Source organism: Pleurodeles waltl, chromosome 6, assembly GCF_031143425.1.
Source record: "Pleurodeles waltl isolate 20211129_DDA chromosome 6, aPleWal1.hap1.20221129, whole genome shotgun sequence".
In the NCBI taxonomy this organism is placed as follows: domain Eukaryota; kingdom Metazoa; phylum Chordata; class Amphibia; order Caudata; family Salamandridae; genus Pleurodeles; species Pleurodeles waltl.
The window spans coordinates 23464887-23489772 of NC_090445.1; the positions used below are offsets into that span (position 1 = coordinate 23464887).

The window sequence follows — 24886 nt, forward strand, 5'->3', positions numbered from 1 at the left end:
ACAATGCAAACACTCACCCCCAGTCACAGATCTGGGTTTAATCCATCGTTCTTTTGCTCACCAGGCCACCCCAGTTTGGAACCAGCCAAATGCACATCAGTCTGGACCCTGTTCCTCATACGAACAGTCCAGCCCGAACTGCCAAGCCAGGTCCTCCCTGGACCGGAAACAAGCATTCTGGGACCGGTTTCAGGGTATCACCCTTCATCACCCAGGCCAGCTTGAATCCAGTGGCACAGTGAGCAAGAGACCCACGTCTGGGCATACCCTTCCCACTTAGGGCAACTTTAGCAACACAAAAGGATGATGGACGGAGTGTTGAAACTTTTCAAACACTCACCACCAGTCACAGATCTGGGTTTAATCCATCGTTCTTTTGCTCACCATGCCACCCCAGTTTGGAACCAGCCAAATGCACATCAGTCTGGACCCTGTTCCTCATACGAACAGTCCAGCCCGAACTGCCGAGCCAGGTCCCCCCTGGACCGGAAACAAACATCCTGGGACCAGTTTCAGGGTACCACCCTTCATCAGCCAGGCTAGCTTGCATCCAGTGGCACAGTGAGCACGGGACCCACGTCTGGGCATACCCTTCCCACTTAGGGCAACTTTAGCAACACAAAAGGATGATGGACGGAGTGCTGAACAATGCAAACACTCACCCCCAGTCACAGATCTGGCCCAAGGAATTTATGAACCACTTGTAATCAGGGCATTTGTAGTGAATGGCTGAGTGGTTTCTAAATGTCTCCAAAGCTCTGAGATGTTTTTTTTTACTATAATGCTCAAGTTACCAGATATGATTTGTTATATTGGATGTTTATTTTAGTTCAATTATTATGAAATAGACCTTTTATCAGCAGGAAGAAATTGTGATTAAAATAGCAGTGAAATTGTTGACAGTTTGTTGAAAAATGTTATGTTGTGAGAAGCTCAGCTTTAGTGACAATGTTTTTCTATTCAATACAACAAATACTGTCTGATGAGGTGAGAGATTTATGAACTACTTCCTGCAAGGTGCAGCTAACTATGGGCACTGATTCCCATTACAATGTTCAGGTTTTGCTTACCATTCATTTTTATTGTTACCCGAAAGAGGAATGTACAAATAAATTGTTCAAAATAAGGAAAGAAATTATGTACGATGTGAAATTAAATGGTGTTGAGTAAAGAATGCACACATTCTTGTAGAAGACAATGATCAAAAAAGTAGGGGCCGGTGGAGTTTGTGGAGTTTTCCCCACTCGGCACTCCGCTCAGAGTTCCAAAAAACTCTGTGAAGTGACATGGAGTGGAATTTTTCTCTCGCTCCTGCTCGTCAATGTTAAGTTGGCGAGCGAGAGAAATCACTAAGTTGGCAAGCAAGATTTATGAACGTGAATGGCCGCAGTAGGCAGCAACTGCTCGTGATGAGAAAGCTGCCGTTCACATTGAGAAAATCTACTCGAGAGGCGGAAAGAAGTTAGCGCACTCTGGTGCGCCGCGTGATGCCGTTCGCCCTGATTTTACAGCGCAGGAGAAACTCCCGGTGCTGAAAATCAGTGTGAACAGAGCAATTTACCCAAACTCCACCGCTCGCGGAACTTCGCATAGTACGGTGATGTTTTTTTGGTGTTTGTGGACTTCCTCTTTGCAGAACTCCGCGAAGTCCGCCCAGGCCTAAAAAAATGGACAAGAATAAAGCATAGCAAAGTGGTCTTGTGGTAGCAATAACTAACTTCAATGCCATTTTTAGAGGGTAAATTAGAGAGCAATAGAGGTGTATATAGTGCAACAAAAACTAACATGCATTTGGTCTTCACTATAGTTGTTTTTACCCAGGTACATTATGCTGATTTCAATGTCTTAGGAAAGATGAAAGGCTGAGTCATGCCTGACAGGATTAAAACTTGTGAGCTACATGTCAGGAAGAGATATACCCTGCAGTTTTCACTTAACACGTTGACACATTGTATGATCGATAGAGTGGTTGGTGGGAGGTGCATCTTTCAAATAACTGGCTGTTTCCACATTTGTCATGTTTTGGCTACTTCAGGGCCTGGCGGCTGGCGAGGTGAAGGACCTAGTGGCCAGGAGATTCAGGTGATCTGGAGAAGCAAGGAGATCGCCCTTGAAACTGACGGTGAAGAGGAGGTTGTCTATTTTGTAGCCCCAGGTAAGTGTTACTTGGTGGGTGCGGTGTCTCTTGGAGCTTCAGATGATGAGACAGTTTGTACGCCCGGCTAACTGGTGGCATTATCACCACTGTGGATCTGTGGTTGTTGTGACTTTGCTGTCACGGACGATGTCACACGGAGGCTTTGGGGAACACAATTTACTGATGTCACAACTATGATATGTCCCTACTGCAATGGAAAAATAGAAGTGCAGGTACTCCATACCAGAGTACCCGCTTGTTTCCGAGAAGTGCTGGTACTCTCCAATTAAAAGTATTATGTTTTTTCATGAGAAGTTCAGGTACCCTCCCTCTAAAAATAAAAAAGTGCCAGTACTTGGTACCGGATAATACCAGCCTGCCTATTGCTAAATTATATAAACGAGATGCATGGAATGCTTGAATTAGTCTCAGCCACTGGTAATTACACGAGCTGCATCCTAATCCATCATTATTTTGCACACCATGCCACCTGGGTTTAGACCAAGGTATATGCAACTCAGTCTTGCCCTAATCCAGTGGCAACAGTCCAGCCCTAACTGCCAAGCAAGTTCCTCCCTGAACCAAAAAACACGCAACCCAGGACCAGTTTTGATCTTGTTTTGGGCTGATCACCTCGTATTGCTTGGTTCCATCGACACAGTGTGCACCAGACCCACATCTGGGCATACCAGTCCCACTTAGGGTGACACACTGAAATATACAAAAAGTGATGGATGGAATGTTTGAATTGAATGCCACCTCAGTTTAGACCCAGCTATATGGAAATCAGTCTTGACCCTGCTCCAGTGGGAACAGTCCATCCTGAACTGTGCAGATCTCCCCAAACCTGAAACTAGGGTAAAAACCGGCCCTGAGTTGCTTGTTTCCGGTTCAAGGAGGACCTGACCTGGCAGTTCAAACTGGACCGTTCCTATTGGAGCAGGGTCAAGTCTGATTTGCATATGGCTGGGTCCAAACTGAGGTCGCAGGTTGTGCAAACTAATGATGGATTGAGGTGCGCGCCGAGTGATTACCAGTGGCCGAGATTGATTCAAGCATTCCATCATCACTGTTGTATATACCTATCATGTCCCCACTGCTGGCAGCCTGCCCTCTCTCTGGGCTCTCTTCCCAGTCAGGTGCATTTTAATGATGAAATATACCATTTATCCAGCAATCTTCTCAAATTGCTGCAAGCAGCCGATATCTAGGGGTGAGAATCCATTGCAAAATAAGGAATTACCAGGAGACTCGGACTCAGAATTACCAGTTATCAAGGGCAGTTCAATTCCGACCCACTTATGATGCTAGGACATCTTGAAGAGGCAGACACCAGGGGTGTAACCTAGGAACCCGCATCCTCTGTGGTCCAGAGTGGGGGGCAGAGTTCCTTGTTTTGGAGGGGTCCCCTCACCCTCTAAGCCATGCCATTGCATGCTATTGTATGCAAATGTATACAGTTTCCAAGCAGGCCCCTGCAGCATGTTGGGGGGGTGGGGGGGGAGTACTGTTCAGGGGGCCTCATTGAAGCCAGCACCAATGAATATCTGTGTGATCTTGGAGACGCCAGGGTCTCTCATCACATTCTGCCGTGGGCGGGGGCATCATTTTGTGTTTTGCAACTGGTAGAAACCAGCAATTATTTCAACAACACGCCTCGTGGCAGCCTGAGAACCCCTTCAGCGACGGTCCCATCTCACTCCATCAAAGGCCTCTCTGAAGGCCTGCCCTGAGGTGCTCCCAGCAGAGATCTTAAAAGGTTCTGCACTTTGAGGTTTGTTTGCACCTCTGATATGCCCATGTTCCTAATGCACATTTCACTCTCGGTCGGCTTTTACTAACTCTGCGACAAGGGGGGGGGGGTTGCTAGGCAACCCCCATATATGATTAAATGGTAGACACCACGTTTTTGCGTCATTTCCCAACCTAGTTGCACAGGACGCTTGCATGACGACCGAGATTCACTGAGGACAAATCCCCCACCGAGAGTGACGCCCCCCGTGGGTATTTTCACCCCCTGCTCACGCATGAATGGCGAGATAGTCTCCTGTTGATGACACGGTCTGGAATGATTGGCCCAGTGGAGAAGGATCCAGGCTGCATTTGTACAGATGTCGTTTCACCAAAATGTCAGCCCTAGCGGAAGTGACATCACACGCTCTTTAATCCCAGAATCATCACAGCACCGACCCCTTGTCCCATCCTGGTGCCCCACAGCTGCCTCTGGTGTCTGCTGAGGGGTGAGAGGGAAGAACTACAGAAGTGCACCGAACATAGGTTGACCTAACATATTTTAGTTCGCTTTTTGTAAGCAGTACTCATTCATCAAACTGTTAAATCAGGCAGACAACTTTCTAGATGTATTCAATATTTCTGCTGCTGCCCCAAAGACCCTGAACCTTGGGTAACAAGGGGTTGTACTCTAAGGGCCTCATTTACAAGAGGCCTACTCCGGAGTGCCACCCTGTGAGGCTTTTCATGGCCTCTTAGATATGGAGTAAGTGCCCTGCCTCACTGTACCTCAAGGAGGCATTCCATGGGCCTTGCAGTGGGTTTATCCACACAACACCCGGAATCCGTAGACCTGGGAATGTGTCAGAACCGTGGAGTGGAGAAGTGTGGCACAATGGTTAGAGCGGCAGACCCTGATGCAGAGATCTGGCCCAGGACCAGGGTTCAATTCCTGCCTCAGCGGGTCTTGGGTTCAATTCCCTTGGACCTGATAATTCTCGCCTCAGTGCCTAATCTAATTAATGGGTCTAACTCTGGGCAATAGCTTGCTTAATCTCCACAACGGCCCTGACAGCACTTGGATGCCTGGCTTCACCCTGGGGGTTTCCCAGGAGTGGGCACCTCACAGGAAAAGCCAGGAGGGGTTCCACAGCAGTATGCGTACAGCGCCTTGGGTGAGTTTGCTATGCAAGTGTGAAATTTACAGTTTAAAACTCTGTCCCTCCCCGGGGGAGGTGTACAGAGGGGAAATAACTTTATTTTTCCTAGTTTTTTCCTCTTTTTATATGTGCTGCATGAGGAAAACGCCTCCTTTGATTGCTTTTGTGCAGGAAGGTGTCCTTCCTGCACAAAAACAATTGTGGCAACAATGCAGACTGGTGCAAGGGTGTCTGCGTTGGTGTTCGACAGCAATTTCTGTGCCGGCGCTGGCTGAAAGGAGAGGAATGCACTGTATCTCGTAAATACAATACATTCCTGCCCTTTCGATTTGGTGTAGGGCCGCGCAACGCAGCTAAAAGGCTTGCGGTGCTGCCCTACGCCAAATGTTTGTAAATGAGGCCCTAAGTTTTCTCTTTTCGTGCAGGTGTAAGCTCCACCCAATATTTGATTTGTAAAAACAAATAAGGGATGAGGCCAAAAAATATTTATTGGAGCCTGCAACAGCCGAACGCTGGAGCTGCCAAGGCTGCCTAGCTGTGAATCCACTCCATGCCTCTTACTTCTGATAGAGCGTTTTGCTTTGTGCAAATTCTGGTGCAATGTCAGGTTTATAAAGTGCTCTTTGATTTACCCTTAGTTCCTACTGAGGCGAAAATCAAAATTCACTACATTTCAATACGTGAAGCACATTTGGCTCGACAAGGAAGACAGAGAGAAGTTAAGTTTCAACCCATAAATATTTATCAAAGATTAGCAAAGCTACAAACTCAAATCATCAAATTAGTTGCAATTTTAAATCAATACATGAACTTGTTAGTCAATATCGTCTAAGCAATTAAAAGCCCATAAAACAAAGACAAGCTATTATTAAGTTGTCTCAAAAGAAAGAAGTTAGAAGTTAGTTTTCCCATAAAGATGGCACCATACCCTGCTAAGTCAGGGAAAGGTTCTGCTAAGAAGTTCAGAAAAAAGCATTTGCCTAAGAGTCGAGCTAAGAAGATTCCAGAGAATCTTCTCCATTGCATTCACCTAAATCACACAATTCTAACATGTGATTCACCTACGAATGGTTCCCAACTAATGGACCAATCAAATTAAGGCACAAGCAGATAACATGAAGTCACCATTTTCTGAAGCAACTACACAATGTGGCTACTCTAAATTAGGGGTGGGCGGAATGCATGGAGTTTGATTCCCCGGAGTTCTGCGAGTGGGAGGAATCAGATCTGCTCCTCTGCTTGCGCTGATTTTTAGCGCCAAGAGCTTCTTCCACACAGATTTTAAAATCAATGCGAACTGCACCACGTGCTGGGTCAGAGGATGTTGCAACTTTCTGCCGCTCAAGTAGATTTTCTACTCAAGTGGCAGCTTACTCATTCCAATCTGTTGCCACCACCTGTGTTGAGAAATCTCGCCGGGAGGCGTTCTAGAGCCTGAATATTGTGCTACGGGAAGCAAATTCTCACCTGTGCTCACCAACTTAATGTTGGCGAGCCATGCGTGAGAAAACATTCCGCCATGCAGCGGTTGGTGGAGTTGTGCCAGAACTCTGGGCTGCAAGTGAAACGCTGAGTGGGCAAAACTCTGCGAACTGTGCTGGCACAGCGGAATTTTACATCCACCCCTACTCCTAATGTCCTTGACATTTGCAGTTATCAGCCACTTAACGTGGTACATTAGGCCAAGCTGAGCTCTGCAGGTGCATTGCAACAGCTCATTAGCACATTCTACAAGAATTGCATTAAAGAAAACAATTCACATTAGAGCAGAACACCAAGAGCCCATTGAGATAATAGACGTGGAGCCAACTTGTCCTGGATTAAAAAGATACAATAGGAAACCAAGATGGCAACCAGATGTTAGCCATGTTTAAAATGCGACCTAGGTTAGCTAATTTGCATGCTACATATTAATGTCGATAGAAGTGTAAAACAATTATTATGAAAATATTGCTTTCTCTCTCTCCACCCTACACTTCTACCTCATTCTTCTACCACCCAACACTTCCTGTTTCTTTATCTCACTCTTGCAGGATCATTTTCTCCCCTTCTCTCTCCCGCTGTTGCGTTTTTCCTCCCTGTCTTTCCCTCCTTTTTGCATTTCTCTTGCTTGCTCTGGTTCATAGGGCGATGGACCTCAAAAATGAGCACATCGCACAAATAGTGCAGTCCATCTAGATATTCAGTATTTTTGATCTGAGACTCATGGATATGCATAGTCTGGGTCAGGCATTCCTGCATAATTCGCCTTTTCGTGCCACATAATTTACTGCACCCCGCCGCATAATTTGACCCTCTCCTACCGCATAATTCCAGTGATCCTGCTCATAGCTTTGGAGCTGAGGCAGCAGGTAGGGGTGATCTGAAGAAAGAACTGTCTACCTCCTGCTCATGTGGCCTCTGCCTCCACTTTTTGAAGCCCCCTGCCCCTCTCCACCACCCCTTTCCCGAATCTCAGCACAGGGGCATATGTCAGGGAAAGCAAGGAAGAACCAGGGGAGCAGCTGTTGTCCTTCTCTACTCCTAATTAATGTCAAGGCACACGTGTGCCACAAACAACAACAAACTCCCCCCTTTCTCTTTCTTTAGGTAGATTCCTGGGGCAGCAGCACCTGAGCTTTGGACAGCAGGTGTCTGTCAGGGTCCGAGTCCCCGAGGACCAGGTCGTCTTCCCTCCCATCTCCCTGGTCCTGGAGGGTGATGGGAGGACCGTGTCCCTCACCAGCTCTTCCTCCGAAGACTGCAGCTTCTGCACTGCCCACCAGAGGGAGCTCGTGTTCAGGTAATATCATGAACCAGGTGCAGAAACAACAGAAATACCTCATCAAATGGGAGCACACCCCTCTTCCATTCGTGCAATGCCCCCACAGAGTAACACGATTCTGAGACATAAATAAAATGACAAAAAGACACAGCAATAGCAGAAAAAATGAATGTCATTGTGATGATGCTAATCTCTGATAAAATGTCACAGAGCCTCCAGGCAGGAAGAGGGGCTTATCTCTGATAGAATGGCACAAATAATCCAGGCAGGAGAGAGGGACTTGTTTCGGATAGGAAGATGCAGCACTCAGGGCAGGAGGAAGGCTTATCTCTGATAGGATGATACAAAATAAATCTGGGCAGGAAGAAGACTCTTGTCTCTGATAGCATGGCACAAACCTAAAGGCAGTAAGAGGGCTTATCTCTGATAGGATGTTACAAAAAGAAGTCTGGGCAGGAAGGAGGGACTTGTCTCTGATAGGATGATACAATTAGAGCAGGAAGGAGGGACTTGTATCTGATAGGATGATACAATCAGAGCAGGAAGGAGGGACTTGTCTCTAATAGGACGACACAGCCTAAGTGCATGAGAGGGGGCTGGTCTGACAGAGAATGACCCAGGGAATCTGGGCAGCACAGAAGAGCTTGCTTCTGATAGGACGAGGAATCATGACAGGAGGGAGGTGCATGTCTCTGCTGGGATGTCACAGGGAATCACGACCCTTCAATGACCCTCAAGAACTTGATTTTGCTGTACTCTTTGAAAGATGCACTTCAAAGGTGAGTTTTGTTTTGCCAGCAAAATGTGCATTAACTTAAATGACTCACACGTCAAATGGCGGACTTACTCTTCAGTCCTAATTTTAACATCTGTAAGTATAAGAATGAAGCCATGTGGACAAGTTATTTCTACATTTTAATCGATAACATTCATTAAATAATTCCATTTTACACTGAGATTGTTCATTTCCAGTCTCTTGTAGGAAGAGCAGAGGTTTTTGTCACTAACACAGGGTAGCCTCTTGTAGGATGATCACACAACCTTCATCTTGTGAGGACAGGCTACTCTCCCGTAGGATGAGCACACAGCCTTCATCATGTGAGGGCAGGTTAGCCTCCTGTAGGATGAGCACGCGGCCTTCATCTTATGAGGGCAGGCTAGTCTCCCGTAGGATGAGCACACAGTCTTCATCCTATGAGGGCAGGCTAGTCTCCCGTAGGATGAGCACACGGCCTTCATCTTGTGAGGGCAGGCTAGTCTCCCGTAGGATGAGCACACGGCCTTCATCTTGTGAGGGCAGGCTAGTCTCCCGTAGGATGAGCACACGGCCTTCATCTTGTGAGGGCAGGCTAGTCTCCCGTAGGATGTGCACACGGCCTTCATCTTGTGAGGGCAGGCTAGTCTCCTGTAGGATGAGCACACGGCCTTCATCTTGTGAGGGCAGGCTAGTCTCCTGTAGGATGAGCCCACGGCCTTCATCTTGTGAGGGCAGGCTAGTCTCCCGTAGGATCAGCCCAAGGCCTTCATCTTCTGAGGGCAGGCTATTCTCCCGTAGGATCAGCCCACGGCCTTCATCTTGTGAGGGCAGGCTAGTCTCCCGTAGGATGAGCACACAGCCTTCATCTTGTGAGGGCAGGCTAGCCTCCCGTAGGATGAGCACACAGTCTTCATCTTATGAGGGCAGGCTAGTCTCCCGTAGGATGAGCACACAGTCTTCATCTTATGAGGGCAGGCTAGTCTCCTGTAGGATGAGCACACAGCCTTCATCTTATGAGGGCAAGCTAGTCTCCCTTAGGATCAGCACCCAGCCTTCATCTTATGAGGGCAGGCTAGTCACCCATAGGTTGAGCACACTGCCTTCATCTTATGAGGGCAGGCTAGTCTCCTGTAGGATGAGCACAGAGCCTTCATCTTGTGAGGACAGGCTAGTCTCCTGTAGGATGAGCCCACAGCCTTCATCTTATGAGGGCAGGCTAGTCTCCTGTAGGATGAGCCCACGGCCTTCATCTTATGAGGGCAGGCTAGTCTCCTGTAGGATGAGCCCACGGCCTTCATCTTGTGAGGGCAGGCTAGTCTCCCGTAGGATGAGCCCACGGCCTTCATCTTGTGAGGGCAGGCTAGTCTCCCGTAGGATGAGCCCACGGCCTTCATCTTGTGAGGGCAGGCTAGTCTCCCGTAGGATGAGCACCCAGCCTTCATCTTGTGAGGGCAGGCTAGTCTCCCGTAGGATGTGCACACGGCCTTCATCTTGTGAGGGCAGGCTAGTCTCCCGTAGGATGTGCACACGGCCTTCATCTTGTGAGGGCAGGCTAGTCTCCCGTAGGATGTGCACACGGCCTTCATCTTGTGAGGGCAGGCTAGTCTCCCGTAGGATGAGCACACGGCCTTCATCTTGTGAGGGCAGGTTAGTCTCCTGTAGGATGAGCACGCGGCCTTCATCTTATGAGGGCAAGCTAGCCTCCTGTAGGATGAGCCCACAGTCTTCATCCTATGAGGACAGGCTAGTCTCCTGTAGGATGAGCACACAGCCTTCATCTTATGAGGACAGGCTAGTCTCCTTTAGGATGTGCACACAGCCTTCATCTTGTGAGGGCAGGCTAGTCTCCTGTAGGGTTCCTGTAGGATGAGCACACGGCCTTCATCTTATGAGGGCAGGCTAGTCTCCTGTAGGATGAGCACACAGCCTTCATCTTATGAGGGCAGGCTAGTCTCCTGTAGGATGAGCACACAGCCTTCATCTTATGAGGACAGGCTAGTCTCCTTTAGGATGTGCACACAGCCTTCATCTTGTGAGGGCAGGCTAGTCTCCTGTAGGGTTCCTGTAGGATGACCACACAGTCTTCATCTAATGAGGGCAGGCTAGAGTCCCGTAGGATGAGCACAGAGCCTTCGTCTTAAGAGGACAGGCTAGTCTCCTGTAGGATGTGCACACAGCCTTCATCTTTTGAGGGCAGGCTAGCCTCCTGTAGGATGAGCACACGGCCTTCATCTTGTGAGGGACTTGTCTCTAATAGGACGACACAGAGCCTAAGTGCATGAGAGGAGACTGGTCTGACAAAGAATGACCCAGGGAATCTGGGCAGCACAGAAGAGCTTGCTTCTGATAGGACGAGGAATCATGACAGGAGGGAGGTGCATGTCTCTGCTGGGATGTCACAGGGAATCACGACCCTTCAATGACCCTCAAGAACTTGATTTTGCTGTACTCTTTGAAAGATGCACTTCAAAGGTGAGTTTTGTTTTGCCAGCAAAATGTGCATTCACTTAAATGACTCACACGTCAAATGGCGGACTTACTCTTCAGTCCTAATTTTAACATCTGTAAGTATAAGAATGAAGCCATGAGGACAAGTTGTTTCTCAATTTTAATAGATAACATTCATTAAATAATTCCATTTTACACTGAGATTGTTCATTTCCAGTCTCTTGTAGGAAGAGCAGAGGTTTTTGTCACTAACACAGGGTAGCCTCTTGTAGGATGATCACACAACCTTCATCTTGTGAGGACAGGCTAGTCTCCCGTAGGATGAGCACACAGCCTTCATCTTGTGAGGGCAGGTTAGCCTCCTGTAGGATGAGCACGCGGCCTTCATCTTATGAGGGCAAGCTAGCCTCCTGTAGGATGAGCCCACAGTCTTCATCCTATGAGGACAGGCTAGTCACCCATATGTTGAGCACACAGCCTTCATCTTATGAGGGCAGGCTAGTCTCCTGTAGGATGAGCACACAGCCTTCATCTTATGAGGACAGGCTAGTCTCCCTTAGGATCAGCACCCAGCCTTCATCTTATGAGGGCAGGCTAGTCACCCATAGGTTGAGCACAGAGCCTTCATCTTGTGAGGGCAGGCTTGTCTCCTGTAGGATGAGCCCACAGCCTTCATCTTATGAGGGCAGGCTAGTCTCCTGTAGGATGAGCACACAGCCTTCATCTTATGAGGGCAAGCTAGTCACCCATAGGTGAGCACACAGCCTTCATCTTATGAGGGCAAGCTAGTCACCCATAGGTTGAGCACACAGCCTTCATCTTGAGGACAAGCTAGCCGCCTGTAGGATGAGCACACAGCCTTCATCGTATGAGGGCAGGCTAGTCTCCTGTAGGATGAGCACACAGCCTTCATCTTGTGAGGGCAGGCTAGTCTCCCGTAGGATGAACACACGGCCTTCATCTTGTGAGGGCAGGCTAGTCTCCCGTAGGATGAGCACACGGCCTTCATCTTGTGAGGGCAGGCTAGCCTCCCGTAGGATGAGCACACAGCCTTCATTTTGTGAGGGCAGGCTAGTTTCCTGTAGGATGAGCACACAGCCTTCATCTTGAAAGGTCAGGCTAGTCTCCCGTAGGATGAGCACACAGCCTTCATCTTATGAGGGCAGGCTAGTCTCCTGTAGGATGTGCACACGGCCTTCATCTTGTGAGGGCACGCTAGTCTCCTGTAGGATGAGCACACGGCCTACATCTAATGAGGGCAGGCTAGCCTCCTGTAGGATGAGCACACGGCCTTCATCTTATGAGGGCAGGCTAGTCTCCCTTAGGATGAGCACACAGCCTTCATCTTATGAGGGCAGGCTAGTCTCCCTTAGGATGAGCACATAGCCTTCATCTTATGAGGGCAGGCTAGCTTCCCGTAGGATGAGCACAGAGCCTTCATCTTGTGAGGACAGGCTAGTCTCCCTTAGGATGAGCACATAGCCTTCATCTTATGAGGCCAGGCTAGCCTCCCGTAGGATGAGCACAGAGCCTTCATCTTGTGAGGACAGGCTAGTCTCCCTTAGGATGGGCACACAGCCTTCATCTTATGAGGGCAGGCTAGTCTCCCTTAGGATGAGCACACAGCCTTCATCTTATGAGGACTGGCTGGTCTCCTGTAGGATGTGCACACAGCCTTCATATTGTGAGGGCAGGCTAGTCTCCTGTAGGGTTCCTGTAGGTTGACCAAACAGTCTTCATCTGATGAGGGCAGGCTAGTCTCCCGTAGCATGAGCACAGAGCCTTCGTCTTTTGAGGACAGTCTAGTCTCCTGTAGGATGTGCACACAGCCTTCATCTTGTGAGGGCAGGCTAGCCTCCTGTAGGATGAGCACACAGCCTTCATCTTGTGAGGGCAGGCTAGTCTCCCTTAGAATCAGCACCCAGCCTTCATCTTGTGAGGGCAGGCTAGCCTCCTGTAGGATGAGACCATGGCCTTCATCTTGTGAGGGCAGGCTAGTCTCCTGTAGGATGAGACCACGGCCTTAATCTTATGAGGACAAGCTAGCCGCCTGTAGGATGAGCACACATTCTTCATCTTGTGAGGGCAGGCTAGTCTCTTGTAGGATGTGCACACAGCCTTCATCTTGTGAGGGCAGGCTAGTCTCCTGTAGGATGTGCACACAGCCTTCATCTTATGAGGGCAGGCTAGTCTCCCTTAGGATCAGCACCCAGCCTTCATCTTATGAGGGCAGGCTAGTCACCCATAGGTTGAGCACACTGCCTTCATCTTATGAGGGCAGGCTAGTCTCCTGTAGGATGAGCACAGAGCCTTCATCTTGTGAGGGCAGGCTAGTCTCCTGTAGGATGAGCACACAGTCTTCATCTTATGAGGACAGGCTAGTCTCTTGTAGGATGAGCCCACAGCCTTCATCTTATGAGGGCAGGCTAGTCTCCTGTAGGATGAGCACACAGCCTTCATCTTATGAGGGCAAGCTAGTCACCCATAGGTGAGCACACAGCCTTCATCTTATGAGGGCAAGCTAGTCACCCATAGGTTGAGCACACAGCCTTCATCTTATGAGGACAAGCTAGCCGCCTGTAGGATGAGCACACAGCCTTCATCTTATGAGGGCAGGCTAGTCTCCTGTAGGATGAGCACACAGCCTTTATCTTGTGAGGGCAGGCTAGTCTCCCGTAGGATGATGAGCACACGGCCTTCATCTTATGAGGGCAGGCTAGTCTCCCGTAGGATGAGCACACGGCCTTCATCCTGTGAGGGCAGGCTAGCCTCCCGTAGGATGAGCACACAGCCTTCATCTTGTGAGGGCAGGCTACTTTCCTGTAGGATGAGCACACAGCCTTCATCTTGTGAGGGCAGGCTAGTCTCCCGTAGGATGAGCACACGGCCTTCATCTTATGAGGGCAGGATAGTCTCCTGTAGGATGTGCACACGGCCTTCATCTTGTGAGGGCAGGCTAGTCTCCTGTAGGATGAGCACACGGCCTTCATCTTATGAGGGCAGGCTAGTCTCCTGTAGGATGAGCACACGGCCTTCATCTTATGAGGGCAGGCTAGTCTCCCTTAGGATGAGCACACAGCCTTCATCTTATGAGGGCAGGCTAGTCTCCCTTAGGATGAGCACACAGCCTTCATCTTATGAGGGCAGGCTAGCTTCCCGTAGGATGAGCACAGAGCCTTCATCTTGTGAGGACAGGCTAGTCTCCCTTATGATGGGCACATAGCCTTCATCTTATGAGGGCAGGCTAGCCTCCCGTAGGATGAGCACAGAGACTTCATCTTGTGAGGACAGGCTAGTCTCCCTTAGGATGAGCACACAGCCTTCCTCTTATGAGGGCAGGCTAGTCTCCCTTAGGATGAGCACACAGCCTTCATCTTATGAGGACTGGCTAGTCTCCTGTAGGATGTGCACACAGCCTTCATATTGTGAGGGCAGGCTAGTCTCCTGTAGGGTTCCTGTAGGATGACCAAACAGTCTTCATCTAATGAGGGCAGGCTAGTCTCCCGTAGGATGAGCACAGAGCCTTCGTCTTATGAGGACAGGCTAGTCTCCTGTAGGATGTGCACACAGCCTTCATCTTGTGAGGGCAGGCTAGCCTCCTGTAGGATGAGCACACGGCCTTCATCTTGTGAGGGCAGGCTAGTCTCCCTTAGAATCAGCATCCAGCCTTCATCTTGTGAGGGCAGGCTAGCCTCCTGTAGGATGAGACCATGGCCTTCATCTTGTGAGGGCAGGCTAGTCTCCTGTAGGATGAGACCACGGCCTTCATCTTATGAGGACAAGCTAGCCGCCTGTAGGATGAGCACACATTCTTCATCTTGTGAGGGCAGGCTAGTTTCCTGTAGGATGAGCACACAGCCTTCATCTTGAAAGGGCAGGCTAGTCTCCCGTAGGATGAGCACACAGCCTTCATCTTATGAGGGCAGGCTAGTCTCCTGTAGGATGTGCACACGGCCTTCATCTTGTGAGGGCACGCTAGTCTCCTGTAGGATGAGCACACGGCCTTCATCTTATGAGGGCAGGCTAGCCTCCTGTAGGATGAGCACACGGCCTTCATCTTATGAGGGCAGGCTAGTCTCCCTTAGGATGAGCACACAGCCTTCATCTTATGAGGGCAGGCTAGTCTCCCTTAGGATGAGCACATAGCCTTCATCTTATGAGGGCAGGCTAGCTTCCCGTAGGATGAGCACAGAGCCTTCATCTTGTGAGGACAGGCTAGTCTCCCTTAGGATGAGCACATAGCCTTCATCTTATGAGGGCAGGCTAGCCTCCCGTAGGATGAGCACAGAGCCTTCATCTTGTGAGGACAGGCTAGTCTCCCTTAGGATGGGCACACAGCCTTCATCTTATGAGGGCAGGCTAGTCTCCCTTAGGATGAGCACACAGCCTTCATCTTATGAGGACTGGCTGGTCTCCTGTAGGATGTGCACACAGCCTTCATATTGTGAGGGCAGGCTAGTCTCCTGTAGGGTTCCTGTAGGTTGACCAAACAGTCTTCATCTGATGAGGGCATGCTAGTCTCCCGTAGCATGAGCACAGAGCCTTCGTCTTTTGAGGACAGTCTAGTCTCCTGTAGGATGTGCACACAGCCTTCATCTTGTGAGGGCAGGCTAGCCTCCTGTAGGATGAGCACACAGCCTTCATCTTGTGAGGGCAGGCTAGTCTCCCTTAGAATCAGCACCCAGCCTTCATCTTGTGAGGGCAGGCTAGCCTCCTGTAGGATGAGACCATGGCCTTCATCTTGTGAGGGCAGGCTAGTCTCCTGTAGGATGAGACCACGGCCTTAATCTTATGAGGACAAGCTAGCCGCCTGTAGGATGAGCACACATTCTTCATCTTGTGAGGGCAGGCTAGTCTCTTGTAGGATGTGCACACAGCCTTCATCTTGTGAGGGCAGGCTAGTCTCCTGTAGGATGTGCACACAGCCTTCATCTTATGAGGGCAGGCTAGTCTCCCTTAGGATGAGCACACAGCCTTCATCTTATGAGGGCAGGCTAGTCTCCCTTAGGATGAGCACATAGCCTTCATCTTATGAGGGCAGGCTAGCTTCCCGTAGGATGAGCACAGAGCCTTCATCTTGTGAGGACAGGCTAGTCTCCCTTAGGATGAGCACATAGCCTTCATCTTATGAGGGCAGGCTAGCCTCCCGTAGGATGAGCACAGAGCCTTCATCTTGTGAGGACAGGCTAGTCTCCCTTAGGATGGGCACACAGCCTTCATCTTATGAGGGCAGGCTAGTCTCCCTTAGGATGAGCACACAGCCTTCATCTTATGAGGACTGGCTGGTCTCCTGTAGGATGAGCACACAGCCTTCATATTGTGAGGGTAGGCTAGTCTCCTGTAGGGTTCCTGTAGGTTGACCAAACAGTCTTCATCTGATGAGGGCAGGCTAGTCTCCCGTAGCATGAGCACAGAGCCTTCGTCTTTTGAGGACAGTCTAGTCTCCTGTAGGATGTGCACACAGCCTTCATCTTGTGAGGGCAGGCTAGCCTCCTGTAGGATGAGCACACAGCCTTCATCTTGTGAGGGCAGGCTAGTCTCCCTTAGAATCAGCACCCAGCCTTCATCTTGTGAGGGCAGGCTAGCCTCCTGTAGGATGAGACCATGGCCTTCATCTTGTGAGGGCAGGCTAGTCTCCTGTAGGATGAGACCACAGCCTTAATCTTATGAGGACAAGCTAGCCGCCTGTAGGATGAGCACACATTCTTCATTTTGTGAGGGCAGGCTAGTCTCTTGTAGGATGTGCACACAGCCTTCATCTTGTGAGGGCAGGCTAGTCTCCTGTAGGATGTGCACACAGCCTTCATCTTATGAGGGCAGGCTAGTCTCCCTTAGGATCAGCACCCAGCCTTCATCTTATGAGGGCAGGCTAGTCACCCATAGGTTGAGCACACTGCCTTCATCTTATGAGGGCAGGCTAGTCTCCTGTAGGATGAGCACAGAGCCTTCATCTTGTGAGGGCAGGCTAGTCTCCTGTAGGATGAGCACACAGTCTTCATCTTATGAGGACAGGCTAGTCTCTTGTAGGATGAGCCCACAGCCTTCATCTTATGAGGGCAGGCTAGTCTCCTGTAGGATGAGCACACAGCCTTCATCTTTTGAGGGCAAGCTAGTCACCCATAGGTGAGCACACAGCCTTCATCTTATGAGGGCAAGCTAGTCACCCATAGGTTGAGCACACAGCCTTCATCTTATGAGGACAAGCTAGCCGCCTGTAGGATGAGCACACAGCCTTCATCTTATGAGGGCAGGCTAGTCTCCTGTAGGATGAGCACACAGCCTTTATCTTGTGAGGGCAGGCTAGTCTCCCGTAGGATGATGAGCACACGGCCTTCATCTTATGAGGGCAGGCTAGTCTCCCGTAGGATGAGCACACGGCCTTCATCCTGTGAGGGCAGGCTAGCCTCCCGTAGGATGAGCACACAGCCTTCATCTTGTGAGGGCAGGCTACTTTCCTGTAGGATGAGCACACAGCCTTCATCTTGTGAGGGCAGGCTAGTCTCCCGTAGGATGAGCACACAGCCTTCATCTTATGAGGGCAGGATAGTCTCCTGTAGGATGTGCACACGGCCTTCATCTTGTGAGGGCAGGCTAGTCTCCTGTAGGATGAGCACACGGCCTTCATCTTATGAGGGCAGGCTAGTCTCCTGTAGGTTGAGCACACGGCCTTCATCTTATGAGGGCAGGCTAGTCTCCCTTAGGATGAGCACACAGCCTTCATCTTATGAGGGCAGGCTAGTCTCCCTTAGGATGAGCACATAGCCTTCATCTTATGAGGGCAGGCTAGCTTCCCGTAGGATGAGCACAGAGCCTTCATCTTGTGAGGACAGGCTAGTCTCCCTTATGATGGGCACATAGCCTTCATCTTATGAGGGCAGGCTAGCCTCCCGTAGGATGAGCACAGAGCCTTCATCTTGTGAGGACAGGCTAGTCTCCCTTAGGATGAGCACACAGCCTTCCTCTTATGAGGGCAGGCTAGTCTCCCTTAGGATGAGCACACAGCCTTCATCTTATGAGGACTGGCTAGTCTCCTGTAGGATGTGCACACAGCCTTCATATTGTGAGGGCAGGCTAGTCTCCTGTAGGGTTCCTGTAGGATGACCAAACAGTCTTCATCTAATGAGGGCAGGCTAGTCTCCCGTAGGATGAGCACAGAGCCTTCGTCTTATGAGGACAGGCTAGTCTCCTGTAGGATGTGCACACAGCCTTCATCTTGTGAGGGCAGGCTAGCCTCCTGTAGGATGAGCACACGGCCTTCATCTTGTGAGGGCAGGCTAGTCTCCCTTAGAATCAGCATCCAGCCTTCATCTTGTGAGGGCAGGCTAGCCTCCTGTAGGATGAGACCATGGCCTTCATCTTGTGAGGGCAGGCTAGTCTCCTGTAGGATGAGACCACAGCCTTCATCTTATGACGACAAGCTAGCCGCCTGTAGGATGAGCACACATTCTTCATCTTGTGAGGGCAGGCTAGTTTCCTGTAGGATGAGCACACAGCCTTCATCTTGAAAGGGCAGGCTAGTCTCCCGTAGGATGAGCACACAGCCTTCATCTTATGAGGGCAGGCTAGTCTCCTGTAGGATGTGCACACGGCCTTCATCTTGTGAGGGCACGCTAGTCTCCTGTAGGATGAGCACACGGCCTTCATCTTATGAGGGCAGGCTAGCCTCCTGTAGGATGAGCACACGGCCTTCATCTTATGAGGGCAGGCTAGTCTCCCTTAGGATGAGCACACAGCCTTCATCTTATGAGGGCAGGCTAGTCTCCCTTAGGATGAGCACATAGCCTTCATCTTATGAGGGCAGGCTAGCTTCCCGTAGGATGAGCACAGAGCCTTCATCTTGTGAGGACAGGCTAGTCTCCCTTAGGATGGGCACACAGCCTTCATCTTATGAGGGCAGGCTAGTCTCCCTTAGGATGAGCACACAGCCTTCATCTTATGAGGACTGGCTGGTCTCCTGTAGTATGTGCACACAGCCTTCATATTGTGAGGGCAGGCTAGTCTCCTGTAGGGTTCCTGTAGGTTGACCAAACAGTCTTCATCTGATGAGGGCAGGCTAGTCTCCCGTAGCATGAGCACAGAGCCTTCGTCTTTTGAGGACAGTCTAGTCTCCTGTAGGATGTGCACACAGCCTTCATCTTGTGAGGGCAGGCTAGCCTCCTGTAGGATGAGCACACAGCCTTCATCTTGTGAGGGCAGGCTAGTCTCCCTTAGAATCAGCACCCAGCCTTCATCTTGTGAGGGCAGGCTAGCCTCCTGTAGGATGAGACCATGGCCTTCATCTTGTGAGGGCAGGCTAGTCTCCTGTAGGATGAGACCACGGCCTTAATCTTATGAGGACAAGCTAGCCGCCTGTAGGATGAGCACACATTCTTCATCTTGTGAGGGCAGGCTAGTCTCTTGTAGGATGTGCACACAGCCTTCGTCTTGTGAGGGCAGGCTAGTCTCCTGTAGGATGTGCACACAGCCTTCATCTTATGAGGGCAGGCTAGTCTCCCTTAGGATCAGCACCCAGCCTTCATCTTATGAGGGCAGGCTAGTCACCCATAGGTTGAGCACACTGCCTTCATCTTATGAGGGCAGGCTAGTCTCCTGTAGGATGAGCACAGAGCCTTCATCTTGTGAGGGCAGGCTAGTCTCCTGTAGGATGAGCACACAGTCTTCATCTTATGAGGACAGGCTAGTCTCTTGTAGGATGAGCCCACAGCCTTCATCTTATGAGGGCAGGCTAGTCTCCTGTAGGATGAGCACACAGCCTTCATCTTATGAGGGCAAGCTAGTCACCCATAGGTGAGCACACAGCCTTCATCTTATGAGGGCAAGCTAGTCACCCATAGGTTGAGCACACAGCCTTCATCTTATGAGGACAAGCTAGCCGCCTGTAGGATGAGCACACAGCCTTCATCTTATGAGGGCAGGCTAGTCTCCTGTAGGATGAGCACACAGCCTTTATCTTGTGAGGGCAGGCTAGTCTCCCGTAGGATGATGAGCACACGGCCTTCATCTTATGAGGGCAGGCTAGTCTCCCGTAGGATGAGCACACGGCCTTCATCCTGTGAGGGCAGGCTAGCCTCCCGTAGGATGAGCACACAGCCTTCATCTTGTGAGGGCAGGCTACTTTCCTGTAGGATGAGCACACAGCCTTCATCTTGTGAGGGCAGGCTAGTCTCCCGTAGGATGAGCACACGGCCTTCATCTTATGAGGGCAGGATAGTCTCCTGTAGGATGTGCACACGGCCTTCGTCTTGTGAGGGCAGGCTAGTCTCCTGTAGGATGAGCACACGGCCTTCATCTTATGAGGGCAGGCTAGTCTCCTGTAGGATGAGCACACGGCCTTCATCTTATGAGGGCAGGCTAGTCTCCCTTAGGATGAGCACACAGCCTTCATCTTATGAGGGCAGGCTAGTCTCCCTTAGGATGAGCACACAGCCTTCATCTTATGAGGGCAGGCTAGCTTCCCGTAGGATGAGCACAGAGCCTTCATCTTGTGAGGACAGGCTAGTCTCCCTTATGATGGGCACATAGCCTTCATCTTATGAGGGCAGGCTAGCCTCCCGTAGGATGAGCACAGAGCCTTCATCTTGTGAGGACAGGCTAGTCTCCCTTAGGATGAGCACACAGCCTTCCTCTTATGAGGGCAGGCTAGTCTCCCTTAGGATGAGCACACAGCCTTCATCTTATGAGGACTGGCTAGTCTCCTGTAGGATGTGCACACAGCCTTCATATTGTGAGGGCAGGCTAGTCTCCTGTAGGGTTCCTGTAGGATGACCAAACAGTCTTCATCTAATGAGGGCAGGCTAGTCTCCCGTAGGATGAGCACAGAGCCTTCGTCTTATGAGGACAGGCTAGTCTCCTGTAGGATGTGCACACAGCCTTCATCTTGTGAGGGCAGGCTAGCCTCCTGTAGGATGAGCACACGGCCTTCATCTTGTGAGGGCAGGCTAGTCTCCCTTAGAATCAGCATCCAGCCTTCATCTTGTGAGGGCAGGCTAGCCTCCTGTAGGATGAGACCATGGCCTTCATCTTGTGAGGGCAGGCTAGTCTCCTGTAGGATGAGACCACGGCCTTCATCTTATGAGGACAAGCTAGCCGCCTGTAGGATGAGCACACATTCTTCATCTTGTGAGGGCAGGCTAGTTTCCTGTAGGATGAGCACACAGCCTTCATCTTGAAAGGGCAGGCTAGTCTCCCGTAGGATGAGCACACAGCCTTCATCTTATGAGGGCAGGCTAGTCTCCTGTAGGATGTGCACACGGCCTTCATCTTGTGAGGGCACGCTAGTCTCCTGTAGGATGAGCACACGGCCTTCATCTTATGAGGGCAGGCTAGCCTCCTGTAGGATGAGCACACGGCCTTCATCTTATGAGGGCAGGCTAGTCTCCCTTAGGATGAGCACACAGCCTTCATCTTATGAGGGCAGGCTAGTCTCCCTTAGGATGAGCACATAGCCTTCATCTTATGAGGGCAGGCTAGCTTCCCGTAGGATGAGCACAGAGCCTTCATCTTGTGAGGACAGGCTAGTCTCCCTTAGGATGAGCACATAGCCTTCATCTTATGAGGGCAGGCTAGCCTCCCGTAGGATGAGCACAGAGCCTTCATCTTGTGAGGACAGGCTAGTCTCCCTTAGGATGGGCACACAGCCTTCATCTTATGAGGGCAGGCTAGTCTCCCTTAGGATGAGCACACAGCCTTCATCTTATGAGGACTGGCTGGTCTCCTGTAGGATATGCACACAGCCTTCATATTGTGAGGGCAGGCTAGTCTCCTGTAGGGTTCCTGTAGGTTGACCAAACAGTCTTCATCTGATGAGGGCAGGCTAGTCTCCCGTAGCATGAGCACAGAGCCTTCGTCTTTTGAGGACAGTCTAGTCTCCTGTAGGATGTGCACACAGCCTTCATCTTGTGAGGGCAGGCTAGCCTCCTGTAGGATGAGCACACAGCCTTCATCTTGTGAGGGCAGGCTAGTCTCCCTTAGAATCAGCACCCAGCCTTCATCTTGTGAGGGCAGGCTAGCCTCCTGTAGGATGAGACCATGGCCTTCATCTTGTGAGGGCAGGCTAGTCTCCTGTAGGATGAGACCACGGCCTTAATCTTATGAGGACAAGCTAGCCGCCTGTAGGATGAGCACACATTCTTCATCTTGTGAGGGCAGGCTAGTCTCTTGTAGGATGTGCACACAGCCTTCATCTTGTGAGGGCAGGCTAGTCTCCTGTAGGATGTGCACACAGCCTTCATCTTATGAGGGCAGGCTAGTCTACCTTAGGATGAGCACACAGCCTTCATCTTATGAGGGCAGGCTAGTCTCCCTTAGGATGAGCACATAGCCTTCATCTTATGAGGGCAGGCTAGCTTCCCGTAGGATGAGCACAGAGCCTTCATCTTGTGAGGACAGGCTAGTCTCCCTTAGGATGAGCACATAGCCTTCATCTTATGAGGGCAGGCTAGCCTCCCGTAGGATGAGCACAGAGCCTTCATCTTGTGAGGACAGGCTAGTCTCCCTTAGGATGGGCACACAGCCTTCATCTTATGAGGGCAGGCTAGTCTCCCTTAGGATGAGCACACAGCCTTCATCTTATGAGGACTGGCTGGTCTCCTGTAGGATGAGCACACAGCCTTCATATTGTGAGGGCAGGCTAGTCTCCTGTAGGGTTCCTGTAGGTTGACCAAACAGTCTTCATCTGATGAGGGCAGGCTAGTCTCCCGTAGCATGAGCACAGAGCCTTCGTCTTTTGAGGACAGTCTAGTCTCCTGTAGGATGTGCACACAGCCTTCATCTTGTGAGGGCAGGCTAGCCTCCTGTAGGATGAGCACACAGCCTTCATCTTGTGAGGGCAGGCTAGTCTCCCTTAGAATCAGCACCCAGCCTTCATCTTGTGAGGGCAGGCTAGCCTCCTGTAGGATGAGACCATGGCCTTCATCTTGTGAGGGCAGGCTAGTCTCCTGTAGGATGAGACCACAGCCTTAATCTTATGAGGACAAGCTAGCCGCCTGTAGGATGAGCACACATTCTTCATTTTGTGAGGGCAGGCTAGTCTCTTGTAGGATGTGCACACAGCCTTCATCTTGTGAGGGCAGGCTAGTCTCCTGTAGGATGTGCACACAGCCTTCATCTTATGAGGGCAGGCTAGTCTCCGTTAGGATCAGCACCCAGCCTTCATCTTATGAGGGCAGGCTAGTCACCCATAGGTTGAGCACACTGCCTTCATCTTATGAGGGCAGGCTAGTCTCCTGTAGGATGAGCACAGAGCCTTCATCTTGTGAGGGCAGGCTAGTCTCCTGTAGGATGAGCACACAGTCTTCATCTTATGAGGACAGGCTAGTCTCTTGTAGGATGAGCCCACAGCCTTCATCTTATGAGGGCAGGCTAGTCTCCTGTAGGATGAGCACACAGCCTTCATCTTATGAGGGCAAGCTAGTCACCCATAGGTGAGCACACAGCCTTCATCTTATGAGGGCAAGCTAGTCACCCATAGGTTGAGCACACAGCCTTCATCTTATGAGGACAAGCTAGCCGCCTGTAGGATGAGCACACAGCCTTCATCTTATGAGGGCAGGCTAGTCTCCTGTAGGATGAGCACACAGCCTTTATCTTGTGAGGGCAGGCTAGTCTCCCGTAGGATGATGAGCACACGGCCTTCATCTTATGAGGGCAGGCTAGTCTCCCGTAGGATGAGCACACGGCCTTCATCCTGTGAGGGCAGGCTAGCCTCCCGTAGGATGAGCACACAGCCTTCATCTTGTGAGGGCAGGCTACTTTCCTGTAGGATGAGCACACAGCCTTCATCTTGTGAGGGCAGGCTAGTCTCCCGTAGGATGAGCACACGGCCTTCATCTTATGAGGGCAGGATAGTCTCCTGTAGGATGTGCACACGGCCTTCATCTTGTGAGGGCAGGCTAGTCTCCTGTAGGATGAGCACACGGCCTTCATCTTATGAGGGCAGGCTAGTCTCCTGTAGGATGAGCACACGGCCTTCATCTTATGAGGGCAGGCTAGTCTCCCTTAGGATGAGCACACAGCCTTCATCTTATGAGGGCAGGCTAGTCTCCCTTAGGATGAGCACATAGCCTTCATCTTATGAGGGCAGGCTAGCTTCCCGTAGGATGAGCACAGAGCCTTCATCTTGTGAGGACAGGCTAGTCTCCCTTATGATGGGCACATAGCCTTCATCTTATGAGGGCAGGCTAGCCTCCCGTAGGATGAGCACAGAGCCTTCATCTTGTGAGGACAGGCTAGTCTCCCTTAGGATGAGCACACAGCCTTCCTCTTATGAGGGCAGGCTAGTCTCCCTTAGGATGAGCACACAGCCTTCATCTTATGAGGACTGGCTAGTCTCCTGTAGGATGTGCACACAGCCTTCATATTGTGAGGGCAGGCTAGTCTCCTGTAGGGTTCCTGTAGGATGACCAAACAGTCTTCATCTAATGAGGGCAGGCTAGTCTCCCGTAGGATGAGCACAGAGCCTTCGTCTTATGAGGACAGGCTAGTCTCCTGTAGGATGTGCACACAGCCTTCATCTTGTGAGGGCAGGCTAGCCTCCTGTAGGATGAGCACACGGCCTTCATCTTGTGAGGGCAGGTTAGTCTCCCTTAGAATCAGCATCCAGCCTTCATCTTGTGAGGGCAGGCTAGCCTCCTGTAGGATGAGACCATGGCCTTCATCTTGTGAGGGCAGGCTAGTCTCCTGTAGGATGAGACCACGGCCTTCATCTTATGAGGACAAGCTAGCCGCCTGTAGGATGAGCACACATTCTTCATCTTGTGAGGGCAGGCTAGTTTCCTGTAGGATGAGCACACAGCCTTCATCTTGAAAGGGCAGGCTAGTCTCCCGTAGGATGAGCACACAGCCTTCATCTTATGAGGGCAGGCTAGTCTCCTGTACGATGTGCACACGGC

The 24886-nt window shown here is 50.7% G+C and overlaps 1 protein-coding gene across 1 annotated transcript in view; it reads left to right on the top strand.

Annotated features, from left to right (window-relative positions):
- LAMC3 (laminin subunit gamma 3) overlaps positions 1-24886 on the top strand; it is a 527783-nt gene that overhangs the window by 255201 nt on the left and 247696 nt on the right. The window contains exons 9-10 of the mRNA XM_069237073.1: positions 2036-2155; positions 7618-7810. Of these exons, the coding sequence (XP_069093174.1) occupies positions 2036-2155; positions 7618-7810 (313 nt within the window). The remainder of the gene's footprint in view (positions 1-2035; positions 2156-7617; positions 7811-24886) is intronic.